The 19,711-nt window shown below is 49.8% G+C and overlaps 5 protein-coding genes across 5 annotated transcripts; 1 reads left to right on the top strand and 4 right to left on the bottom strand.

Annotated features, from left to right (window-relative positions):
* Positions 1 to 374: 374 nt before the first annotated feature.
* VC83_01889 (uncharacterized protein) lies at positions 375 to 3,014 on the bottom strand. Its single transcript, XM_024465561.1, has 3 exons — positions 2,837 to 3,014; positions 990 to 2,733; positions 375 to 936 (listed from the first exon to the last, which is right to left on the bottom strand). Exons 2-3 carry the CDS (start codon positions 2,686 to 2,688, stop codon positions 734 to 736), a joined length of 1,902 nt encoding a protein of 633 aa, XP_024326832.1. The 5' UTR covers positions 2,689 to 2,733; positions 2,837 to 3,014; the 3' UTR covers positions 375 to 733.
* A 631-nt stretch (positions 3,015 to 3,645) lies between these two features.
* On the bottom strand, positions 3,646 to 5,712 carry NOG1 (Nucleolar GTP-binding protein 1; the record flags this gene model as incomplete). The annotated part of the gene is made up of 3 exons (XM_024465560.1): positions 3,646 to 3,687; positions 3,744 to 5,527; positions 5,583 to 5,712. 3 exons carry the CDS (start codon positions 5,710 to 5,712, stop codon positions 3,646 to 3,648), a joined length of 1,956 nt encoding a protein of 651 aa, XP_024326831.1.
* A 602-nt stretch (positions 5,713 to 6,314) lies between these two features.
* Positions 6,315 to 7,687, bottom strand: DDI1 (DNA damage-inducible protein 1; the record flags this gene model as incomplete). The annotated part of the gene is made up of 2 exons (XM_024465559.1): positions 6,315 to 7,018; positions 7,081 to 7,687. 2 exons carry the CDS (start codon positions 7,685 to 7,687, stop codon positions 6,315 to 6,317), a joined length of 1,311 nt encoding a protein of 436 aa, XP_024326839.1.
* A 257-nt stretch (positions 7,688 to 7,944) lies between these two features.
* Positions 7,945 to 9,252, top strand: VC83_01886 (uncharacterized protein; the record flags this gene model as incomplete). The annotated part of the gene is made up of 4 exons (XM_024465558.1): positions 7,945 to 8,354; positions 8,611 to 9,015; positions 9,067 to 9,153; positions 9,208 to 9,252. Exons 1-4 carry the CDS (start codon positions 8,067 to 8,069, stop codon positions 9,250 to 9,252), a joined length of 825 nt encoding a protein of 274 aa, XP_024326838.1. The 5' UTR covers positions 7,945 to 8,066.
* Positions 9,253 to 9,378: 126 nt separating this feature from the next.
* On the bottom strand, positions 9,379 to 10,944 carry RRP8 (25S rRNA (adenine645-N1)-methyltransferase; the record flags this gene model as incomplete). Its single annotated transcript, XM_024465557.1, has 1 exon — positions 9,379 to 10,944. The coding sequence occupies one exon, from the start codon at positions 10,942 to 10,944 to the stop codon at positions 9,379 to 9,381; it is 1,566 nt and encodes a 521-aa protein (XP_024326841.1).
* Between the last annotated feature and the right edge of the window lie 8,767 nt (positions 10,945 to 19,711).

Below are 19,711 nucleotides of genomic sequence, written 5' to 3'. Positions count from 1 at the left end.
GACATCAAGGGTCTGTGGTCATCCCTAGAATTTGGAATTCCTCCTTTTATCAGGCTTAGCGACTAATCACTAGGGATTCTATTACGTCCTTCGTAGAGAATGATAGCCCTCGACTATATAAACGTGGCGCCCTTGACAGTTACGACTTCAATCCTACGACTAGTGGCCGGGCCGACTGCCACTTATCTCCACCCCTTTGGCTTTGGTCTTGCTGTCAACCCCCACCAAGCTTTTTACCCATTGCTGCAATAAGCAGCGCCAGGGCAGCCGAAAACAGCAGCCAGTTTACAGCAAGGTAGATAAATGGGGTTGGTTTTCGCCACAATTCAATTACATTTAATATGATGAAGTGCATGCTTTGGATAAATCACCATCCAATATCGTATTTAACGACTTCAACTCATCATGCTTTTTTTATTCTATTTCCCGGCTGATGGGTGTAACATCAGCCCATCTCTTTCCCTCCCTATCTTTCGCACTGTCTAGTTCTACTTGTGTTGCCGTTGAAGGCATTCTCTCCTATGCCGAGCCGGTATATAAAAAATCATGAGGTAATTGTAAAAAAAAGGAAAATCGTGAGATCGTTGAAATCCCCAGGACGCCCGCCAAACTTGTTGAAGTTGGCCCGCGCCACGCTAAATGCAAGAGCCGTGCCCCCCAGGGCAATTGCTCAGAGAGCAGCTGGACGGCCGGAAAATATGAGTTGATCCTATAAATATTTGAAAATCACCAATTATGCCACTGGAAGGACGTTTGATACAATTGTCGGTGGGGCATCTTCGACTTTGTCCCCGTTCGTAGCTGGCACACCAGTCGCAGCAGGCGCCGGGGCAGCTCCAGGTGCAGCAGTACCCTCGGCAGCCTTGTCAATGTTTGGGACAGTAAGGCCCTCAAACAGCGAAAATAGTGCATCGCGTTGATGGAAGTCGTTATGGACTAAATTAAGTTAGTGAATGTCAAGAAAAAAAACACAAGAATAATGGACATACCGATATTAACGAGGTAAAACGTCTCCATAACTCGCTGAATAACATTACGGCTGGGGCTCGAGGCGTCATGGCAATGGGCCCAATCCATTCCTAGACGGAAAGCCTCATCCTTCCAGGCCAAAAAGCTGATCGTTTCCACGATGGTTGGCTGAACGATTTCCTTTCCGGGAAACACACCCCAAGTGACAGCATTTGGAGCATCACTAGGAGCATTGGTTCGTAGCGTGCCTGACTTTGTAACCGCATAATAAGTCACCCCGGGGTCTCTCGCGATTCTATCAAGCAGCTCATCGATAAGTTCCGGTGCAACCAAAAGCTCAAGGTACGCTTTCTGGTAGACGTATCCATTTAGGGGTCCCCATCCATAAACCGGGTGAGATGACTTGACACCATCCACGGCAGGTTGCGAGTTGATCGTAAGCAGTCCGTGCTCATTAAGTTCCACGAGTTGGTTCTTAATAACATCGGCTTCGTTCGAGATCGGTGCCTCGCTCCATGGCAAACTTTCGATGTCGGCATTCAAGTATCGCAGGAATACATTTGCAATGTCCTTGACTGACTTCGGCTCGCCCCATAACTTAATGTTCTGCTCATTGCTCCCCTTCAACCCGATTCCATATGCATCAAGTTCGCCAAAAGCCGGAGACCTCGAATCACCCCATCTGCCGTTGGGGAACTCATCCCACTCCTGAGTTCGCATGACATAAGACTTGTTTCTGTTGCGCCAGAAAATGGGTCGTACATCTTCCCCGCGTCTCCCAAGGCCAAGGGATTGGCGCCATGGTAGAGCCTGTTTCAATGGGCGTTCTTCAGATGGAAGCATCTCGAGCTGTTCAAGAACGCTGCGAGTTGCCTGGGCCAAGTTCATCGTGTAGAAATGCAGGTGGTTGATCCCCGACTCGAGGATAGAGCGACACATATCAGTCACTAATCCTCTCCCGATCTCCCTGACAGCTGCGTCGTCGTTCTTGACGGGTTCCATGACTTCAATCCATCCAGGAGGGATCTTCGCATTCATATGGTTGCACCTTCTCAGGAAGCTGGCATATGTGGAAATGGGCATGATGCCTGGGATGATTGGAATGGTTATGCCCTTCGCCCTAACCTTGCGGACCCAATCCAAGAAGTTGCGAACATCGTAGAACATCTGAGTCACAATGAAAGTTGCGCCCTCGTCGACTTTTTCCTTCAGGTGGTCGAGTAAAAGATCCGCATCTGTTTGATCGTCACAGCCTTCTGGGTATCCCGCAACGCCAATATCGAAGTGGTTTCCGTAGGTTTTGCGAATATATTTGACAAGATCTCTTGCGTACTGGAATCCTTCGTCGGTAGCCACCCATTTTTCCTTCTCGCGAGGGGGGTCCCCACGGAGAGCCAGAATGTTTGTGCAGCCAGCCTTGTATGCGTTCTTGAGGGCATCATCGACCTTCTCCTTTCCCATGTCCGTACACGTCAAGTGCATGCATGTCTCCAACCCGTAAACCGACTGTGCCACACTGACCATTTCACATGTTAGTTGCGCGTGGCGACCGCCAGCACCCCAGGTTATGTCAATGAAGCTCGGTCCCAGCCCATGCATTCTGTCCATGCGATCGTACAGGTTCTGGACACCTTGCGCAGTCTTTGGCGGGAAGAATTCGAACGAGAAAGTAGGCTTCCCCGCCTGCTCCCCCTGGTTTAGCATGTCCTTGATATGCATCGTGAAGAATATGAGTGTGTGTGTGTGAGGAGCCTAGGTTCGGTTCTGGCGCGTAAAATTAGTTATGGCTGTTGTGCTACCGCAGGCCCCGGGAATGATATAGTCGGCATGAGGTGAGGGATGTCGCTGGAATAAGTCTCCGACTTACCATGCAAATTGAAAACCCCGCGGTGAAGCTGAAGTTTGGCTGCTCCTGGTTTATCAGCGTGTCAGCCAAAGTAACGTTTGCGAGCCCAACGATCTGCCTCCTCTCGCTGCATGTACACCACTAACTAAGGCTGGTGGATATGGTGGAGTTTTGAGGTTTTTGATGATGGAGGGGAAGAAGTGGCGGTCGAAGTGGCGGTCGTTGGGTACATAAGCATGTATCGGTGCGACTATCTTGTTTTGAGGTTATAGTGGGGGTAACTAATTAGCCCAACTTACCTCGCGTTCGGAAAGAGCAACAGTTTCCTTTCCTTGCACCCCGATCCCCCGCTACCCAGCCAATTCCATCCCCCGAACCGAAATTATAATTTGATGTAAGCCAATTGAGGGTACTGGACCCTTTTCGTGGGCGGCATCGTCACCCATATGTCCATAGCCATGATGAGGCCTTTTTTGATGTGGCTTTCGGATTCATACCTATAAATCCGATATAAATGGTCGATCCTGTGTGATCGACAATGACATAGTGCTATTATCACAGGCAATCAATCAGCCCACCAATCCCCTGGTTCTATGCCGGCCTAAGGGGGTGGCCGTTGCATCCCAAGACATCATCCTATGCAGCTAGAGTATGCAGTTGTGCAGTGTGATTCGAAAGATTCTATTCATCGTCCGACTAAAACTGAGTCGTGATACGTATGATTTTAACAACCAGCCATTCCCACCCCGTACGCTCCAATTTCCCCCGAAAAAAATGACAACAAGACACAGTAACAAAACCAAGCATCATGTCCCATAAAAGAAAGCCGTTTAGCGACTTTGCGTCTTGCCCATACCGCGCTTTCCAGAAAACTAGATCGATGATTAGCTGAGGCACAAGGGAAGGGGTTATAACAGGCAGGACTTACCAAATGCTTAGGCATGGCAGCCGCAACATGTCTGTCAGCCTCACCAGCACGGGCCATTCTGTTTCTATGCCTCTGGCCCAGCTTGGCAATTCTCTCTGCCTTCGTCCTGATAACTCCCTCGGGAACACCGTCCTCACGACGGTTGCTCTGGCTTCTAGCACGGCTCTTCGCGCGCATCTTGGCCTCGTACTCTGGCGAGTCAACATCCATAACATCCTCAGTTCCAGCACGGCTGCGAACAACACTACGTCCTCTGGACTGCGATCTTGCGCGCGCAGTGAGCGAAGTAGTATCCAGACCAAGCGAGTCCAAGTGATCCTCCATATCCGTAAGCTTCGCCTTTGTCAATGTGCGTGGGATGATAGCCCTGTTCTTCAGGGACTTCTTCATCTTCGCGGCATTTCTGATGAGGATTCTCTTCTCCCTGATTAGCTCAGCCTTCATGCGGATATCGGCATCCTCGGCATCCTCAAGATCATCCTCAGAATCGTAGTAACCCTCGGCCTCAAGCTTCTCTTCCTCCTCCTCCAGCGCAGCAAGCTTAGCCTCAATTTCTGGATCGATGAAGTCGTAGACGTTCTTGCCGTCCAGAACCTCAGGAACCTTATCGTACTTCCACTCGTCGTTCTCAAGCATGTACTTATCCTTGAGGTTGATGTTGAAGACACCAGCTCCTCCGTTCTCCTCCTCGATGTCACGAGCAAGCTTCCGGCGCTCAGGATCATTTTTGTCGTATTTCTTCATCTCCTTGACGGCATCCGGAATAAATGCCTCTCTAACAACACCGTTCATTGGGCGAGCAACGTGGATACGTGCAAGGACATCACCAAGACGACCACCGACTGCGCCATTGCTGTTTGTGCCAGCCTTAAGCTTCTGGGCCACACGGTCCGCAATCAAGCGCTCGCATGCAGCATTCTTCACTTCTTGGACACCTTCCTCGGTAGTGCAGGATAATTGCAGCATCTCAATATCTCCTGGCTTCAGTAGGGACTGGAGCTGTGCCTGGGACTCAGCATCGAGATCTTCTGGGCGCATAACATCGATCTTGTTGATGACGATGAAGACGAGCTTGTTGGCGAAAAGAGGCTTAATACTCTGGAAAAGCGCAATCTGTGCGGCAACAGTGTAACCACACTGCTCGGAGAGATCCATGAAGTATAGAATAGCAGATCGCAAATGGGCGATGGCTGTGATCGACTGCATCTCGATGGTGTTCATCTCCTCCAGCGGGTGATCGAGGATTCCGGGGGTATCAATAGCTTGGAATCTGAGATACTTGTAATCGAAGTGACCAACGAACAAGCTCTTGGTGGTGAAAGCGTAAGGCTGAACATCAACGTCCGCACGGGTCACGCTCCTCAGGAAACTCGACTTTCCGACATTGGGGTAGCCACAGATGAGTAGCGTTCTGGTGTTGGGGTCAATCGAGGGGAGACGGCCTAAATGCTGGCGAACCTGGTCGAGGTATAGAAGAGGGTCCTTAAGGCGCTTGCAGATGGTGGCCATGCGACCAAGAGCAGCACGCTTGAGCTGCTTGCATTGGAAAAGCGACTGGGCGTATTTGAGGAGGCGGACGTAATCGCGGGAGACGGTTTCGATCAGATGCTTCGCTGTCGCTAATTGACCCAGGGCAATACGGAAATGGTCGGCATCGTAAAGAGTATTCAGAAGATCCTTGTGGAAGGGATGGATATCCTGAAGACGCGGGAAGCCATCGAGGATCAAAGAGATCTTCTCGCTGAAAGTCTCCTGCGTGAACTTGACCTTCCTGGTGTAAAAGTCTAGGGTAGTGGTTAGTTTTGTGGTTGTGTTGTGTCGACGATAGAAAATACTCACTTCTGATTCTGCTAATCTGAAATCCTGCACGAATCTGCGTGGGGAGTCTCCTCTGCGTACGACTCAACACAATGTCCAAAAACTCCTGCGAAGTCGGCACCGGCTGGATGTCTTTCCACGTAGTCTTCATTCTGGCGACGTTTCTTACGAGAAGAATGTTTCGAAGTCAAATGTCGGTCGCAGTTGAAGGCCACAAAGTTTCGTTGTGAGCTTTTCTGTGGAGGCGCAAAATCTAAAGTTTAGCGCTAAAATAATCGTACCGTCCTTATCGGAGGAGGATTAGAAAGTGGCACGGAGCAAGCGGCCGCATCTGTACCCCACCGTTACTCCAGTACAACCAACACCAGAGTACGGAGTACGGAGGTCACCAGGAAATATTACAAAGGCTCTATCTATATCATTATGCGGCGAAGCACGAGGTTACATACTACTGCATTATGGAGGCTCCACGAAAGGGAAGTGATCGTTTCTCAAATGTAAGCTATTTGGCTCTATATTTTTCCTTCGCTTTAATGCAAAGTAGCTGGGCCCAATATGCCATGACTGAGTGCGCCTTGAGGGGCCAAGATATCAATAGATCCTGAAGCTATCAAGGGCCATTCAACCCCAAAAGTGGCCAATTTTTAGACCCCTTTATGACGTATGCCATAAGATAGTCTCTCCTTGGCGACAAGATCTTCGATGTCTGGCTATTTTCGTAAATAGCAAACGATTCTAGCTGCTATCGTATGATCATCCCTGAAAGAGTAAACCCGCAGCGAATTCGACGTTTCCATCGCATGCATTCAGTGCATTGACGGCCTCCTCCCTAGAAAAGCCGAGTGCGACTAGCTGGTCGATACTCTCTGCCGAGGGAGCTGAAGCCGGAGCAGCTTGAGGGGGTTGAACCGGAGGCTGCGGTTGGGGAGTCGCGGCGGCCTGCGCAGCCGGTGCTGTAGGTGTATTTGCCGTTGCCGGACCGGCCGGGCCCGATATTGCTCCCGATCGTCCTCCAATGGTAGTGCCACCAGGGCCCTCAACCGTGGGCTCCCTGACCTCTTCGAAACTCCTGGGTATATCTGCTTCGCCAAGGAAAGGTACCTCCACGTCTTGGATAACGAGCTTGTCTTTCGACAAATCTATGCATGCCTGATGCCTTTTGAGCATGTCAAGCCCAAGGAGGAGATCCACATCCTTGCCTTCCATGACAGTGAAACTGCAAGGAAGGAATAGGCTTCCGATTTTGATCTGAGCTGAATGAACTCTGCCTAAGATATTTGCTGTGCCCACACCTCTTGCAATGCCCGCAAAGCGTTTATCAACGAGCCTCATAATCCCGCAGGACTCGGCACACGATGGTGACATGATGGTTGCTTGAGCCCCAGAGTCGACGAAAGCTTTGACCTTGTGGCCGTTGACCTCGACGTCGATATATAACATGTGAACCCTGCCGAACACTAAAACACCACAGTTAGACACTTCTATTGAGACTCATTGCTGGCTGATATGGGCTACTTGCCTTCGGGGTTGTGTTCGATGGCATTCTGGAGATTCTCCTGCACCCGCTCTTCTCTGATCATCTCAGCAATGCGAGTCTGCGCATCGATATCAAACGGATCCGCGTTGAGGTCAGCAAGGTGCTGCTGGCGCATCATCCTTTCTCTGCGTTCCTGATCCTGCATCTGCCTGAACAGCTGAGCAAATCTCTGTGGGTTTTCGACAGCCGCTGCCAATTCTGGTTGTGCTCGCTGAACTTCTTGTCGCATGCGAGGGTTGCCGAGCAGTTGGAGTCGGATCACCTCTGGATCTTGTTCGTTTTGACTGGCAGCTGGCCGTCTGGCTGGTTGTTGTGCTTGGCCTGGTTGAGGGACGCCGGTATTCCCTATTATATCCCTGACGTGTAGTGCGAGCATATCACCATCTACGACTTGTAGCTGCTCTAGTGTCTTGTTGTCGTCCGAGAGCAGCTGCCCGTTGTGGTAGATGTGTTGTGAAGTCGTTGGAATGTGAGCTTCGGCCTGGACCATCCCCTTCAGCGAGCCAACGGTTGTCTGTGTTGGAACCTCTAGGTTGAGAAGGTCTTGTTCGAGGGACTCTTCCGAGGCAATATTCAAAGTGAGCCGCATCCTGGGCGAGCTCTGAGATCGAGAGTCCCACGCCTGGCTTGTCAGTCAATTGGTGCAACGGAGACTGTAGGAGCAGAGCAGCTTGTATCGATATTCACTCTGTAGGTGTTTACGTGGGGTAAAGAACCGGCGAAAGTTTGTTGTGGTGTATCCAGCCAGGCAGGCACCACCGAAAACGAATACCTTGTTATTCTGGCATGAATAGATAGCGAGGAGCGCCTCGATGGTAAGCCTTATCGCCCCCTCATCACCCATCACCCCGCAATCTCGACCACACGAAAAACGCCGCTACGTATGACGATGACCGAACTATCTATGCCTGGCCCTTACGCTTAACATGGCACTCTGACCTGACACTCTCCACAGAAAAACCTCAACGATGCCTCTCGATCCCAATCACCAGGAGGTGCAAGATGCGCCGATAATACAGAACGTCGACGAGCTGGGCGGACCTCCTGCCGACTACTCCGATGACGCTAATAACAGGTTCGTTATCATCAACAACGCGGACGAGGGACAGCACGGCGATGAGGGAGAGGGACAGGCCCGGAGTCTGCGCTCCCTGCACCCGTATACTCGCCCGCTGACCATCTCCGACCTCGACTCCTGCATTGCTCTCGAGAATGCGGCCTTTGACGACGAGAACGAGAGATGCAGCCCGGATAAGGTGAGCTGCTTCTTATATGTCACGTGTGGTCCTTGTTCTTCCCCGTTGCTGCCATTGCGAAGGTATATTGCTATGTACCTGTTGGATTACCTCCTGCCCGAAGAGAGACCAATTGTGGTTTTCTGGAAATTCCCGTCTTGCGCCTTGTCGTTGAAATCTTGCCCGGCGTGAGATACCTCACCATCACCTGAGGATCCAATCCAGCACAGCAAACAAACACAACCAAACAGTACCAACCTCTAACCAACCCAAACAGTTCAAATACCGCCTCAGCAAATGCGGCGAACTCAGCCTCGGCCTCTTCTGCACCGCCACCCCCGACTCCGACATCCCCGCCGCGACCCTCAAGACCGGCAAACCCGTCGAGACGTCGCGCGCCAACGGCGCCGTCAGCGTGCTCCTCGCCCACGTCGTCGCGACCAAGACGCGCGACGGCCTGGCCACCGACGTCGCCATGGACTACCCGCGGGACTGGGAGAGCGTCAAGAGGGACGAGAGTAAGGAGGGGCATCATGAGGATGGGAGGACGATTTGTGTACATTCCCTCGCTGTGCTGCCGCAGTTTCAGGGGTCGGGGATTGGGCGCACGATCATGATGGCGTATATGCAGCAGATGAACGGGGCGGGGATTGCGGATAGGTTGGCTATTATTGCGCATGGAGTGAGTTAGGCACTGCTGTCACTGTTGGGAGATGGATTGCTAACAGTGAAGCCCTTGGTGCCGTACTATGAGAAGCTTGGGTTTGTGAGCAAGGGACCTAGTGAGGCTCAGTTCGGAGGAGGCGGGTGGTTTGATATGGTTAGTTGCTTCCCACCATCCCCATTTGCAACCAAATCATGCTAACTTTGACAGATATTCGACCTCAAATCCATCGAGGCTCGAGCCATGTACGGATGAGTCTAGCGGGCACAGGAACGGCAGCGCCGCATTATATGGAAGAGTACAGAAGGAAGGCACAGGGTGAAGGCGCTGAATTGTATGCATTTGCTGGAGAAATATCATAGTGCCATTCCGGCAATTCAACTATCTTAGTTTGTAAACACACGGTTTCAGCACCATCGCCTCGCTCGAGACCGGCACGTCCTCCTCCTCCAGGAACTTAGGCTTCGCCTTCGGCTTCCACGTCGTCTGGCCCATCTTCTCCATACCCTTAGGCACCGGCACGCACTTCCCCTTCATAGGCGCTAGGGCCTTGACGAAAGCCATCTTGACGAACATCCTGTTACTCAGATCCACCGCCTTCTCGCCCTGTAGCACAAACCCCCTCTTCCGTAGCACCTCCACGAAAGCTGACACGTCCGTCTCGGCCTTGGTATCATCGTGCCCGTCCACCTCGACGAGGAGATCCGCATTATCAGCATCCTCATCCATCTTCTTCGCCGCCTTCGCGGCCGGCTTCTTCCTATTCCCCACGCTATGCTCGACGCGTTTATGCGCGCCCCCAACCCTGCCAAACCGGCTCTTGATCTCCGCAATCCACAACTCCCCCTTCCAATGCAAGATCCTATACGCCTCCTCGATGAAATCAACCCAATTCGTTCCCATGAGCGCTAAACAGAAGATCGCGACATCACAACTATCATCCTCTAAGGGCAAGTTCGAAATATCCGCCTTCGTAACAAACGGACTCGGGTTCTGCAAATCATAGCTGAAAACTTGCACCTTAAGCGCCTTCTTCTCCTTCTCCAGCGCCTGCGTCAGTTTCGCATCTCCACACCCGAGATCAGCAATATAACACGTCCCTACCGTCCTCGGCAACGGCAGCTTATCAATCTCCTTCGCCGTATCAGGATGCTCCCCCTTCCCCCTCTCCTTCGCTGCCACCTTCCCCCGCTTCCGGATCTGTGCGATATACGTATCAACCGGGTTCTCGGGCCAGACCTCGACCTGGCGCCGGAAACCCTCGTGGTACTCGTGGAACATCTCGGGGTTCTCGGAGAAGAGGGATAGGGAGTGCGCGGAGGGCGTGGTGTAGAGGGTTTGGTTGAGGTGGCGGAAGCGCGCGGAGACGAGCTTTTGACGCATCGAGGCTTGGAGGGGGGTGAGTTTGGGTTGCACTTTGGCGGGGGCGGGGGGGGAGATGGTATGTGTTTCTGTGGGTTCGCTGGTCTCGGGCGCGACGCTGGCTTTCGCTTTCTCGCGCTTCTTGTCTTTCATGGTCTTTCTCTTCTGACCTCTTTCAGAGAGGGTGATGGCAGCTGTTGGGTCGGCGGCAGCGGCGGCGGCGGGCTTCGCATCTGCGACTTCGGTGGCTGCTGGTGCATTTGCATCGGGGCTGGATAGCTCCTTCGCTGGCTCTTGTGTGACTTTCTGTCTCTTCTCGCTGGGCTTTGCCTTCGCTGCCTTGCCTCCCTTTGGCGTCTGATCCTTCTCGATAACTGAAGCATAGAGATCCGCTACATTGGCCTCGCTGACATTGACCTGCTTCTGGTCTTTACTCGCACGCTTCCTCTTCTGTCCAGCTGCGCCCGCTGGGCCAGCCTCGTTCGAAGCTCCATCTGCCGCTGGTGTCTGCTCCGATTTGGCCGGTTTGAGAGTCTGTGTTTTCAGCGCGCTGGCCGGAATGGACCAGCCTTTTACCGCGAACATGGTGGTTCGGGTAAAGAGGGATTTTCGTTGGTGTGGTTGTGGTTGTGGATTTTGGGTGGTCTCGTTATCGGTCACCAGCTTGGCCGTGATAAAAAATTAACTTTTCGCTTCGCTCAAGGTTGGAGTAAGCAATGTCGTGCGTCTGTTCACCGCCACTCCATAATAAAACTTCTACCATAGCTACACATACTATTTTATATAGTAAATCTATGTAATTCCTTTAATGGAAAGGACTTCTCTATCAAATGCCTGTGAATGGCTAGCAGAGAATCCCTCTGAAGCTGCAACTACTGCTAGTCGGATTTTCAAGGTTCCTATATCAACTATACGCTCACGCATCCACCGCCAACTAGGCTAACAGCTACCCTAAGGGGGTAAGAATAAGGTGCTCTCTACTGCCTAGACAGAAGCTATTAAGAAATGGATTCTAGAGCAATATCACCTAGGGCTTGGAGCTACGATAGCTATCATATTTACTACTGTCTGTAAGCTCTAGAGCCTAGAGCCACCACCCTCATAGAGCTTTCTTACAAAATATATACGGAATGAGCTTTAAGACTTCCACTTTATTACTACAAAGCTAATTGCACAGCTATGTACAAAAGCTCAAGATGGGTCTAGTATTACAAATTGGTTTCGAGACTACCTTGAGTTTATACTACAGTGTAATATAAAGCCAGAGTGTAGCTTGTCGATTAACAAAAGAACGTCACTTCATTCCGTGCTTCGCAGGTCAAGAAGGCACTACAGCAGAAGCCACAGCGCAGTTACTGCTCTGGCATGTATGGAAACACCATGGCCTTCCAAATTCAATTATTTCAGACAGAGGCCCCTAGTTTGTGGCTACAGTATGGAAAGTCTTATGCAAAGTTTGGAAAATCACAACAAAACTATCTACAGCATCCCACCCTAAAACAGATGGCTAGACTGAGAGGTTTAATGCAGAGCTAGAACAATACTTACGAGCTCATGTTAACTACCTACAAGACAACTAGGTTAGATACCTCTACATGGCAGAATTTGCAGCAAATGCTCTTCTATCAGACTTAACAAAAGTTAGCCCATTTTTTGCAAACAAGGGTTTCGAGCCAAGAATGAGCTTCGATATAGAGAATAGCGAGTTCTAAACTACCTTACAAGAACACAAGGACATAGCTCAAAGCATGAAAGATATTTGGGAATTTCTACAAGATCAAATTACACTCTCTCAATCTCGGATGGAGACTGCAGCAAACCGGAACAAAAAACCTTCACTAAGATATTTAGAGACAGAGTATGGCATCTACTCAAAATATCGAAACCTAGAGGCCATCTAAAAAGCTTGATTATAAGCAAGTTGGTCCATTTAAGATTCTAGAACGAATTAGACAAGTGGCATATGTTAAGATTCTAGAACGAATTAGACAAGTGGCATATGTTACGATATCAAGTGCGCCTTGCAGCTCGAGTAGGGGTTCAGGGGTATGGGGAGCTTTCCGGGGTTGGAGTGAAGTTTTCAGTTGTGGAGTGAATTCTCAGAACTGGTCTCACTAAAGAGAATTCACTCCACAACAACATAGCTGTATATAGATCGAGCCACTGCTCGAGTGCTCCTCTTCTCTTTCCTTCCTTCTCTAGATTGAGTTTAATTCATAATACCCAACTGACTATGCCTTGGTGAACCGTGACAGCATATCGGCTAGAACTACTAGCAAGTATGAAGATACATCCTGTTTTTCATAGCAACTTGTTAAGACTTAATTCAAATGATGCACTACAAGGCTAACACCATGAACCACCACCTCTAATTATCATAGAAGATGAACTTGAATGGGAAGTTGAAGAAATCCTTGATTCTAAACACCTACAGAAGAAGTTGTTCTATATGGCAGCATGGAAGAACCACCTACTAGACAACACTTAGTATCCTGCTGCAAATTTCAACAATGCTCCTGAACTCACGCAAGCTTTCTACCGAAAATACCCACAGAAGCCACGATGATTCTGCTCTTGATTAGGAGATTAATCTTAATTAGGGGGGGTAGTGTTATAATCACTACTTACAGCTGCTTACGGCTGCTAGCGATTAGGGCAACAAGTACCTACAGTAGCCACTAAGTTTACAGGGAACCGCTAAGCGTACAGCTGTATATAATGAGGGATAGCCTCGCTTACTTCCTTCCTTTCTTCTTCTTCTATCTTTAGATTTAATCTAGCTTACTTCACCTAGACCGTTACAGTATTGTAAAGAATACTATATTAAGTTGAGCACAAAGCTCCTATCTAAGGAAATACTATCTATTTATATAGTGGTGTCGTGCTAAAGGGAATAGTTGGAATAGTAGAATCCCTCACTATTCCTGCTATTCCTGCTATTCTGTCATGTGCGTGCCCTAGGAAATAGTTAGAATAGCAAACTCTCTAACTATTCCTGCTATTCCTGCTATTCTGTCATGTTACAGTAGCCATAACAGTAAGGTTTAACTTAACAGAGGAGGTAGGGGATTAGACATAAAGGCTTTCTAAGTAACACGTCATAGTATGTAAAGAATACTATGTTAAGTTAAGCACAAAGCTCCTATCTAAGAACTACTATCTACTTATATAGTAGCATCGTTCCTAGTGGATAGTTTAGATACAGTTACTGACAAAAAGTATTTGCCGAACGTCGTTTTTACACCCAAACTCAACTACTTCTACATGAGATATTAAATTAGGTAATGAGTAAAAAAAACTTGTGTATTATATATTTGTTTATTTTTGTAGAATGAATCTTTTATAACTACAACTTTTTTTAATATATGTACAGTACTAGACCACTGCTATTAACCGAATTCCAATTTGACGCGTAAATCGCGTCGCGTAACCCACCCCTCCTTGTACAACAACCATAATTATGCCACCAACTCGGAGGGCTTTGGCTCCAATTGATGGGAATCGACAGCCTGGTGGCCAATTAAGCCCATACCAATGCGGGCAGATTATTGGGAGGCAGTCAGAGGGTGCAACACCTACTAAGATTGCACACGACCTAAACCTTGACCGCACCGTACGATATACAATTGCAGTTGACTCAATACGCACCGAAGGCAAGAGCCTACCCCATACACCACGGGGAAAGTCATATACAGAAGCAGAGCAACGCCTTATACTCCGCCATGTACGCCTAAACCCAAAGGATACATACCAAGAAGTAAAGGATGCTTGTAATGTTGCTTGCTCAACATCAACTATAAAGAGGATACTACAAGAAGCAGGCATAGGCAATTGGCATGCAAAGTGTCACCCTTTCCTACTGCCAATACATGCAGCTAAACGGCTTGCATGGTGTTTAGCACGGATGAATTGGACAGCAGAGGATTGGGGTCAAGTTGTGTGGAGTGATGAGTGCTCTGTTGAGCGGGGGCGGGTGTTACGACGGAACAAGAAGGCTGGCCAACTACAGGACAGGAAGGAGGGAGGTTGCATGAGACCGGCCCTGGTACCTGGAGGGGCAGCGGGGAATAGTAGTTCCGAAAGTATCACGTGACGGACTCGCAGGATGATGAGAAGAGTCCTAAGAGTCCAGGACTCCGAGGACTCGAGTGAGTTCCCAGGAGTCCACTAGGCACGTGACGGACTCGCAGGATGATGAGAAGAATCCTAAGAGTCCAGGACTCCGAGGACTCGAGTGAGTTCCCAGGAGTCCACTAGGCACGACGCCACTATATAAGTAGATAGTATTTCCTTAGATAGGAGCTTCGTGCTCAACTCAATACAGTATTTGTTATATACTAGTAACGTGTTACTTGAAGCCTTTGTGTCCGATCCCCTGCCTCCTCTGATAAGTAAACCTTTACGCAAGAGAACCTCTGTGTCTTCTATCGTTTAGAAGTCAGCGTTACACTTTGAGCACCACTTCTACGAGGCACTGGCTCATACACAAAGCAACATGTCTGTCGTCAGTTCGAAGGGGAAAACCCCCACCACGCCAACTTCGTCTCAGAGGTCTAAGCCTGAGAATGAAGAGATGCCCGACGCACCCACCGTCAACGAACTCAAGGAAACTCTACGCGTCAAGTTGCCCGACACTTACTCCGGCAACCGAAAGGAACTTGAGGTGTTTTTGCTACAGGTCGAACTGTACCAGCACTTCAATGACGAGAAGTTTCCCACCCAGGAGAGCTATGCCCTGTGGACTGCGTCCTACCTTAGGGGGGAAGCCCTGCGATGGATCGAACCATTCCTCAAGGATTATTTCAAATATGAGAGTACCAATGGAAGCATGGCAACTACGCAGACTATGTTTGGCAGCTGGAAAGGATTCTGTAAGGAAATCCGACGCATGTTTGGAGACATCGATGAGATTAAGACCGCGGAAGACCATCTGTTTGCACTTAAGCAGACTGGCAGCGCCCTCACGTACTCCACAGAATTCCAGAGATACGGCAATCAGACAGGATGGGACGCCAGCGCACTCATCAGCCACTACCGACGTGGGCTGAAGAGCCATATACGTATGGAACTTGCCCGTTTGGAACAACAACCAACGGACATGGTAGCGCTAATCAAACATACGGTCCGAATCGACAATCGACTATACGAATTCCAGAAGGAACGTTGGACCTATGACAAGCCCAAGAAAAGTTACCCCTACCGGGGAAACGAGGGCAGACGACGGGATCAACACCCGCGAGACAACCGTTGGTCGGACCCAATGGAACTCGATGCCACGTTCAAACCTGGACGACCCCGTGACCCTAAGAAAGACAGACAATTCAAGGAACGACTCTGTTTTAACTGCGACAAGCCAGGCCACATGGCCCGAGACTGCAGACAGCCAAAGAAAGGGAACGGCGGACGCAAAGTCGGCAAACAACTCAATGCCACCTGGACAGGACAGTTGAACGCAACGTTTGTGAGCAAACAGGACTGGGGAATAAACGGCGAAAGCACCCCAGAAGACGAGAGCTCAGATGAAGGGTCGGAGGCGGAATCGTTCACCGTCTCAGAACAGGAGACCTTTGATGAACTCGCACCTACGGAACCAATGAGTCCACGGTGCAAGAGCGTAGTAAGACGCATGGCAAAACACGCCCATGCGAAGATTAGGGCTGAACGAGACAAGCCCAGCGGCCAGAGGAGAATCCCCACGCTTAAGGGCATCTACGGGAACCTGTTACAGGGACTTCCGTTAGAGTGCAAGGTGGACGACTGCAAGGATGACCTCTGGAGATACTACGACCAACTAACGAATACCCGCAGGCTGCTTGGCACGTCCCCAGACGTAGCTAAGTTGGAAGCCCAAGAAGCGGAAGAACTGGAGAAGGATGTCGAGCATATGGCTAAACTGAAGTATATGAAAAGCATCGAACTTTACTACCAGGACCACAGGAGAGCCCTGGAGAAGTACGACGAGAAAGCCAGAGGTATGCTGCGACGGGAAAATGCGAGACCCACTCCACGCATCGAAAGGAGAGCCATGGAGCAACTAGACACGTTCTCCACGCCTCCGAGGGAAGATAGTGCATGGGTGAGAGGACAGCGGGAACTATCAACGACAGACGCAACAGAGACTGATCATCCCTGGCACGCGTATGTCTATTGGGAGTATTGCAGCGAAGATGACTGCAAGCTCCACTGGAAAAAGAAACACCAGAATCAGTTGTTTCCCCGATCCTCGCCCAGGATACACTTCAGAGACGCAGAGCAAGTTCACGCCCTCAGGCGAAGCCAGTCTGAAGGGGACTTGCCTATCAAAAGCGAACAGGTATACGAAAGATATCCACACCTGCTGAACGACGCAGCAGAGACAGGGAGACGATCTCCCCCAGGACCTCCATTGGAAGCGGATGAATACTATCCTTCCTCGGACGAGTCAAAAAACTAGGAGTCCTCGACGGTAGGCCACCGGCGAGCGACACGAAGAGGCCTAGTACAGACCAGCTATGCGCCACGACGGGCAGCATGCAACTATATGTGGTCGCTAAGATACAACAGCGACACCTCCGAGCAATGATTGACTCAGGAGCGACGGGCAACTTTATGACAAAGAAAGTAGCAGACACGCAAGGTTTCAAGACGCAATTGAAAACCGAACCATACCCGTTAATGGTCGTAGATGGAGAGCCCATCTCGACTAATGAAGGAATGGTGACCCACGAAACGGTCCCATTGGAAATGGTCATGCTACACGGGCACAAGGAAACGATTCAGTTTGACATCGTGCACATGGACAACCATGCGTGCATCCCTGGTGTGCCATGGCTCAAGAAACACAACCCCCAGATCGACTGGTGGAATGAGAAAGTTGTGATGAGCCAGTGCGCGTGTGAACAACGGACGGACACGCGACAACGGGAGAAACCCTCCCAGGGCCGGAAGGAGTTATGTGCAACCTCCGAGCTCGATGACCTAGCCCAGGCATCCTCACCGACGAGTATACCGGTGGAGTACAAGGAATACGAGCAATTATTCCAGGAAGGCCCTAAGAACGAGGCGCTTCCTAAGCACCAACCATGGGATCACGAGATACCTTTGGAGAAAGACAAGAGTCCACCGTTCGGACCAATATATCAGCTATCGGAAAAGGAGCTGAAGGTACTTAAGGAGTACATCGATGATAACCTAGCGAAAGGATTCATCAGACCATCCACATCACCAGCAGGAAGTCCGGTGATTTTCGTACCAAAGAAAGACGGCTCCCTACGGTTATGTGTGGACTATCGAGCGTTGAACAACATCACAATCAAGGACAGGTATGCCCTGCCGTTAATCAACGAACTACACGATAGATTTCAAGGAGCAAAGATCTTCAGTAAGCTAGATCTGCGAGGAGCATACAACCTGATCCGAATCAAGGCTGGGGAAGAGTGGAAAACAGCATTCCGCACCCGCTATGGCCTATTCGAGTATCAAGTCATGCCCTTTGGGCTAACAAACGCACCCGCATCCATGCAATGACTGATGAATGATGCTTTGCATGAATACTTAGACATCTTTACCATTGTCTACTTAGACGATGTCCTGGTGTATTCAGCAACCAAGGAGGAGCATGTCAAGCATGTCAAACTCGTCCTAAAGAAACTAAAGGAGTACAGCTTACTCCTCAAACCAGAGAAGTGCGAGTTCCATAAAAACCAAGTCGAATTCTTGGGTTACATTATCGGAACGCACGGCATCAAGATGGACCAAGCAAAAGTAACGGCAGTGTTGGAATGGCCAACACCGACCACGGTCAAGGAAGTGCAAGCCTTCCTAGGCTTCGCCAACTTCTACCGAAGCTTCATCTCGGGATATTCCAAGGTAGCTCAACCACTCACGGAGCTTACCAGAAAGGATCTCGAATTCAAATGGATGGACAAGGCAGAGGCTGCTTTCCAGGAACTTAAGACGAAGTTCACGGAAGCACCTATCCTTGCTACATTTGACCCTGCAAAGAAGATCATCCTCGAAACGGACTCTTCTGACTTCGCAATTGGAGCATGTCTGAATCAACCAGACGAGGACGGTAAGTTCAAACCAATCGCGTACTACTCTAGGAAACTGTCACCCGCGGAACTCAATTACGACATCCACGACAAGGAGCTACTGGCTATTGTCGTTGCCTTTGAGCAGTGGCGAGTATATCTTGAGGGACCCACCTACCCTGTGCAGGTATGGACGGATCACAAGAACCTCATATACTTCACCACGACCAAGGTTTTAAACCACAGACAAGTCCACTGGGCAGAAACCCTCGCAGCCTACAACTTCACAATAACCTATCGCAAGGGCTCCGAGAATGCAAGAGCAGACGCTCTCAGCAGACGGACCGACTACGCCGGCCCAAAGGAAGAAAGACCTAGAACAATTCTGAAGAAAACAGATGCAGGAATACAGTACAATGAGTTACTAGCGACGATCTCAGTCATCGAAGATACAGAACTCAAGGAAAGACTCAAGAAAGCTTACGCAACAGACGAATGCGCCAAGCGAGTCTTGTCCAAAGTCGAAGGCGACTTCGCCATCGACGAACAAGGATTGATTCGATACAAAGGGTTAGTGTATGTCCCAAGTCAAATGAGACGCCCGCTGGTGCAAGAACAACACTCGTTACCAGCACACGGTCATCAGGGAGTAACACAAACCTTCGAACGAATCACTCGACACTACTACTTCCCAGGTATGAGGAAGCAGGTAGAGACAGTGGTAAGAGAGTGCGACATTTGCAGCAAGTCAAAATCCAATAGGCATCTGCCATACGGACAACTCAAGTCGACACCAGTACCAAAAGGAGCGTGGAAATCAATAGCTTTGGACTTCGTCGTCAAGCTTCCACCCTCCAAGGACCCGTTAACAGGAATAGAATACGACTCTATCCTCGTCATCACGGAAAGACTCACGAAATATGGGAAGTTTATACCATATCTAGAAGCTAGCGACGCCGAGGCGCTCGCATATACCTTCATTCGAGTCATATTAGCCGATCATGGGATGCCAGAAGAAATCATCTCAGATAGAGACAAGCTCTTTACTTCGAAATTCTGGAAATCATTGATGGCGCTACTGGGAACAAATTATAAGCTGTCAACAGCTTTTCATCCCCAGACAGACGGCCAAACAGAAAGATTAAATCAGACCCTTGAACAGTACCTGCGAAGCTATGTCAATCATCAACAGGACAACTGGGTTCAGATCTTACCCATCGCACAGTTTGCATATAACAGCGCGATGACAGAAGCAACGAAAGTCTCACCGTTCTTTGCCAATTACGGCTACCAGCCAGAAGCATATAGGCAACCAAGACCGGATGAATCACAAGCTGAAC

The sequence above is a fragment of the Pseudogymnoascus destructans genome (genome assembly GCF_001641265.1).
Source record: "Pseudogymnoascus destructans isolate 20631-21 unplaced genomic scaffold scaffold_4, whole genome shotgun sequence".
Classification (NCBI taxonomy): domain Eukaryota; kingdom Fungi; phylum Ascomycota; class Leotiomycetes; order Thelebolales; family Thelebolaceae; genus Pseudogymnoascus; species Pseudogymnoascus destructans.
Note: the sequence above shows the minus strand (reverse complement) of the source record. Positions and strands in the feature narration are given on the sequence as shown.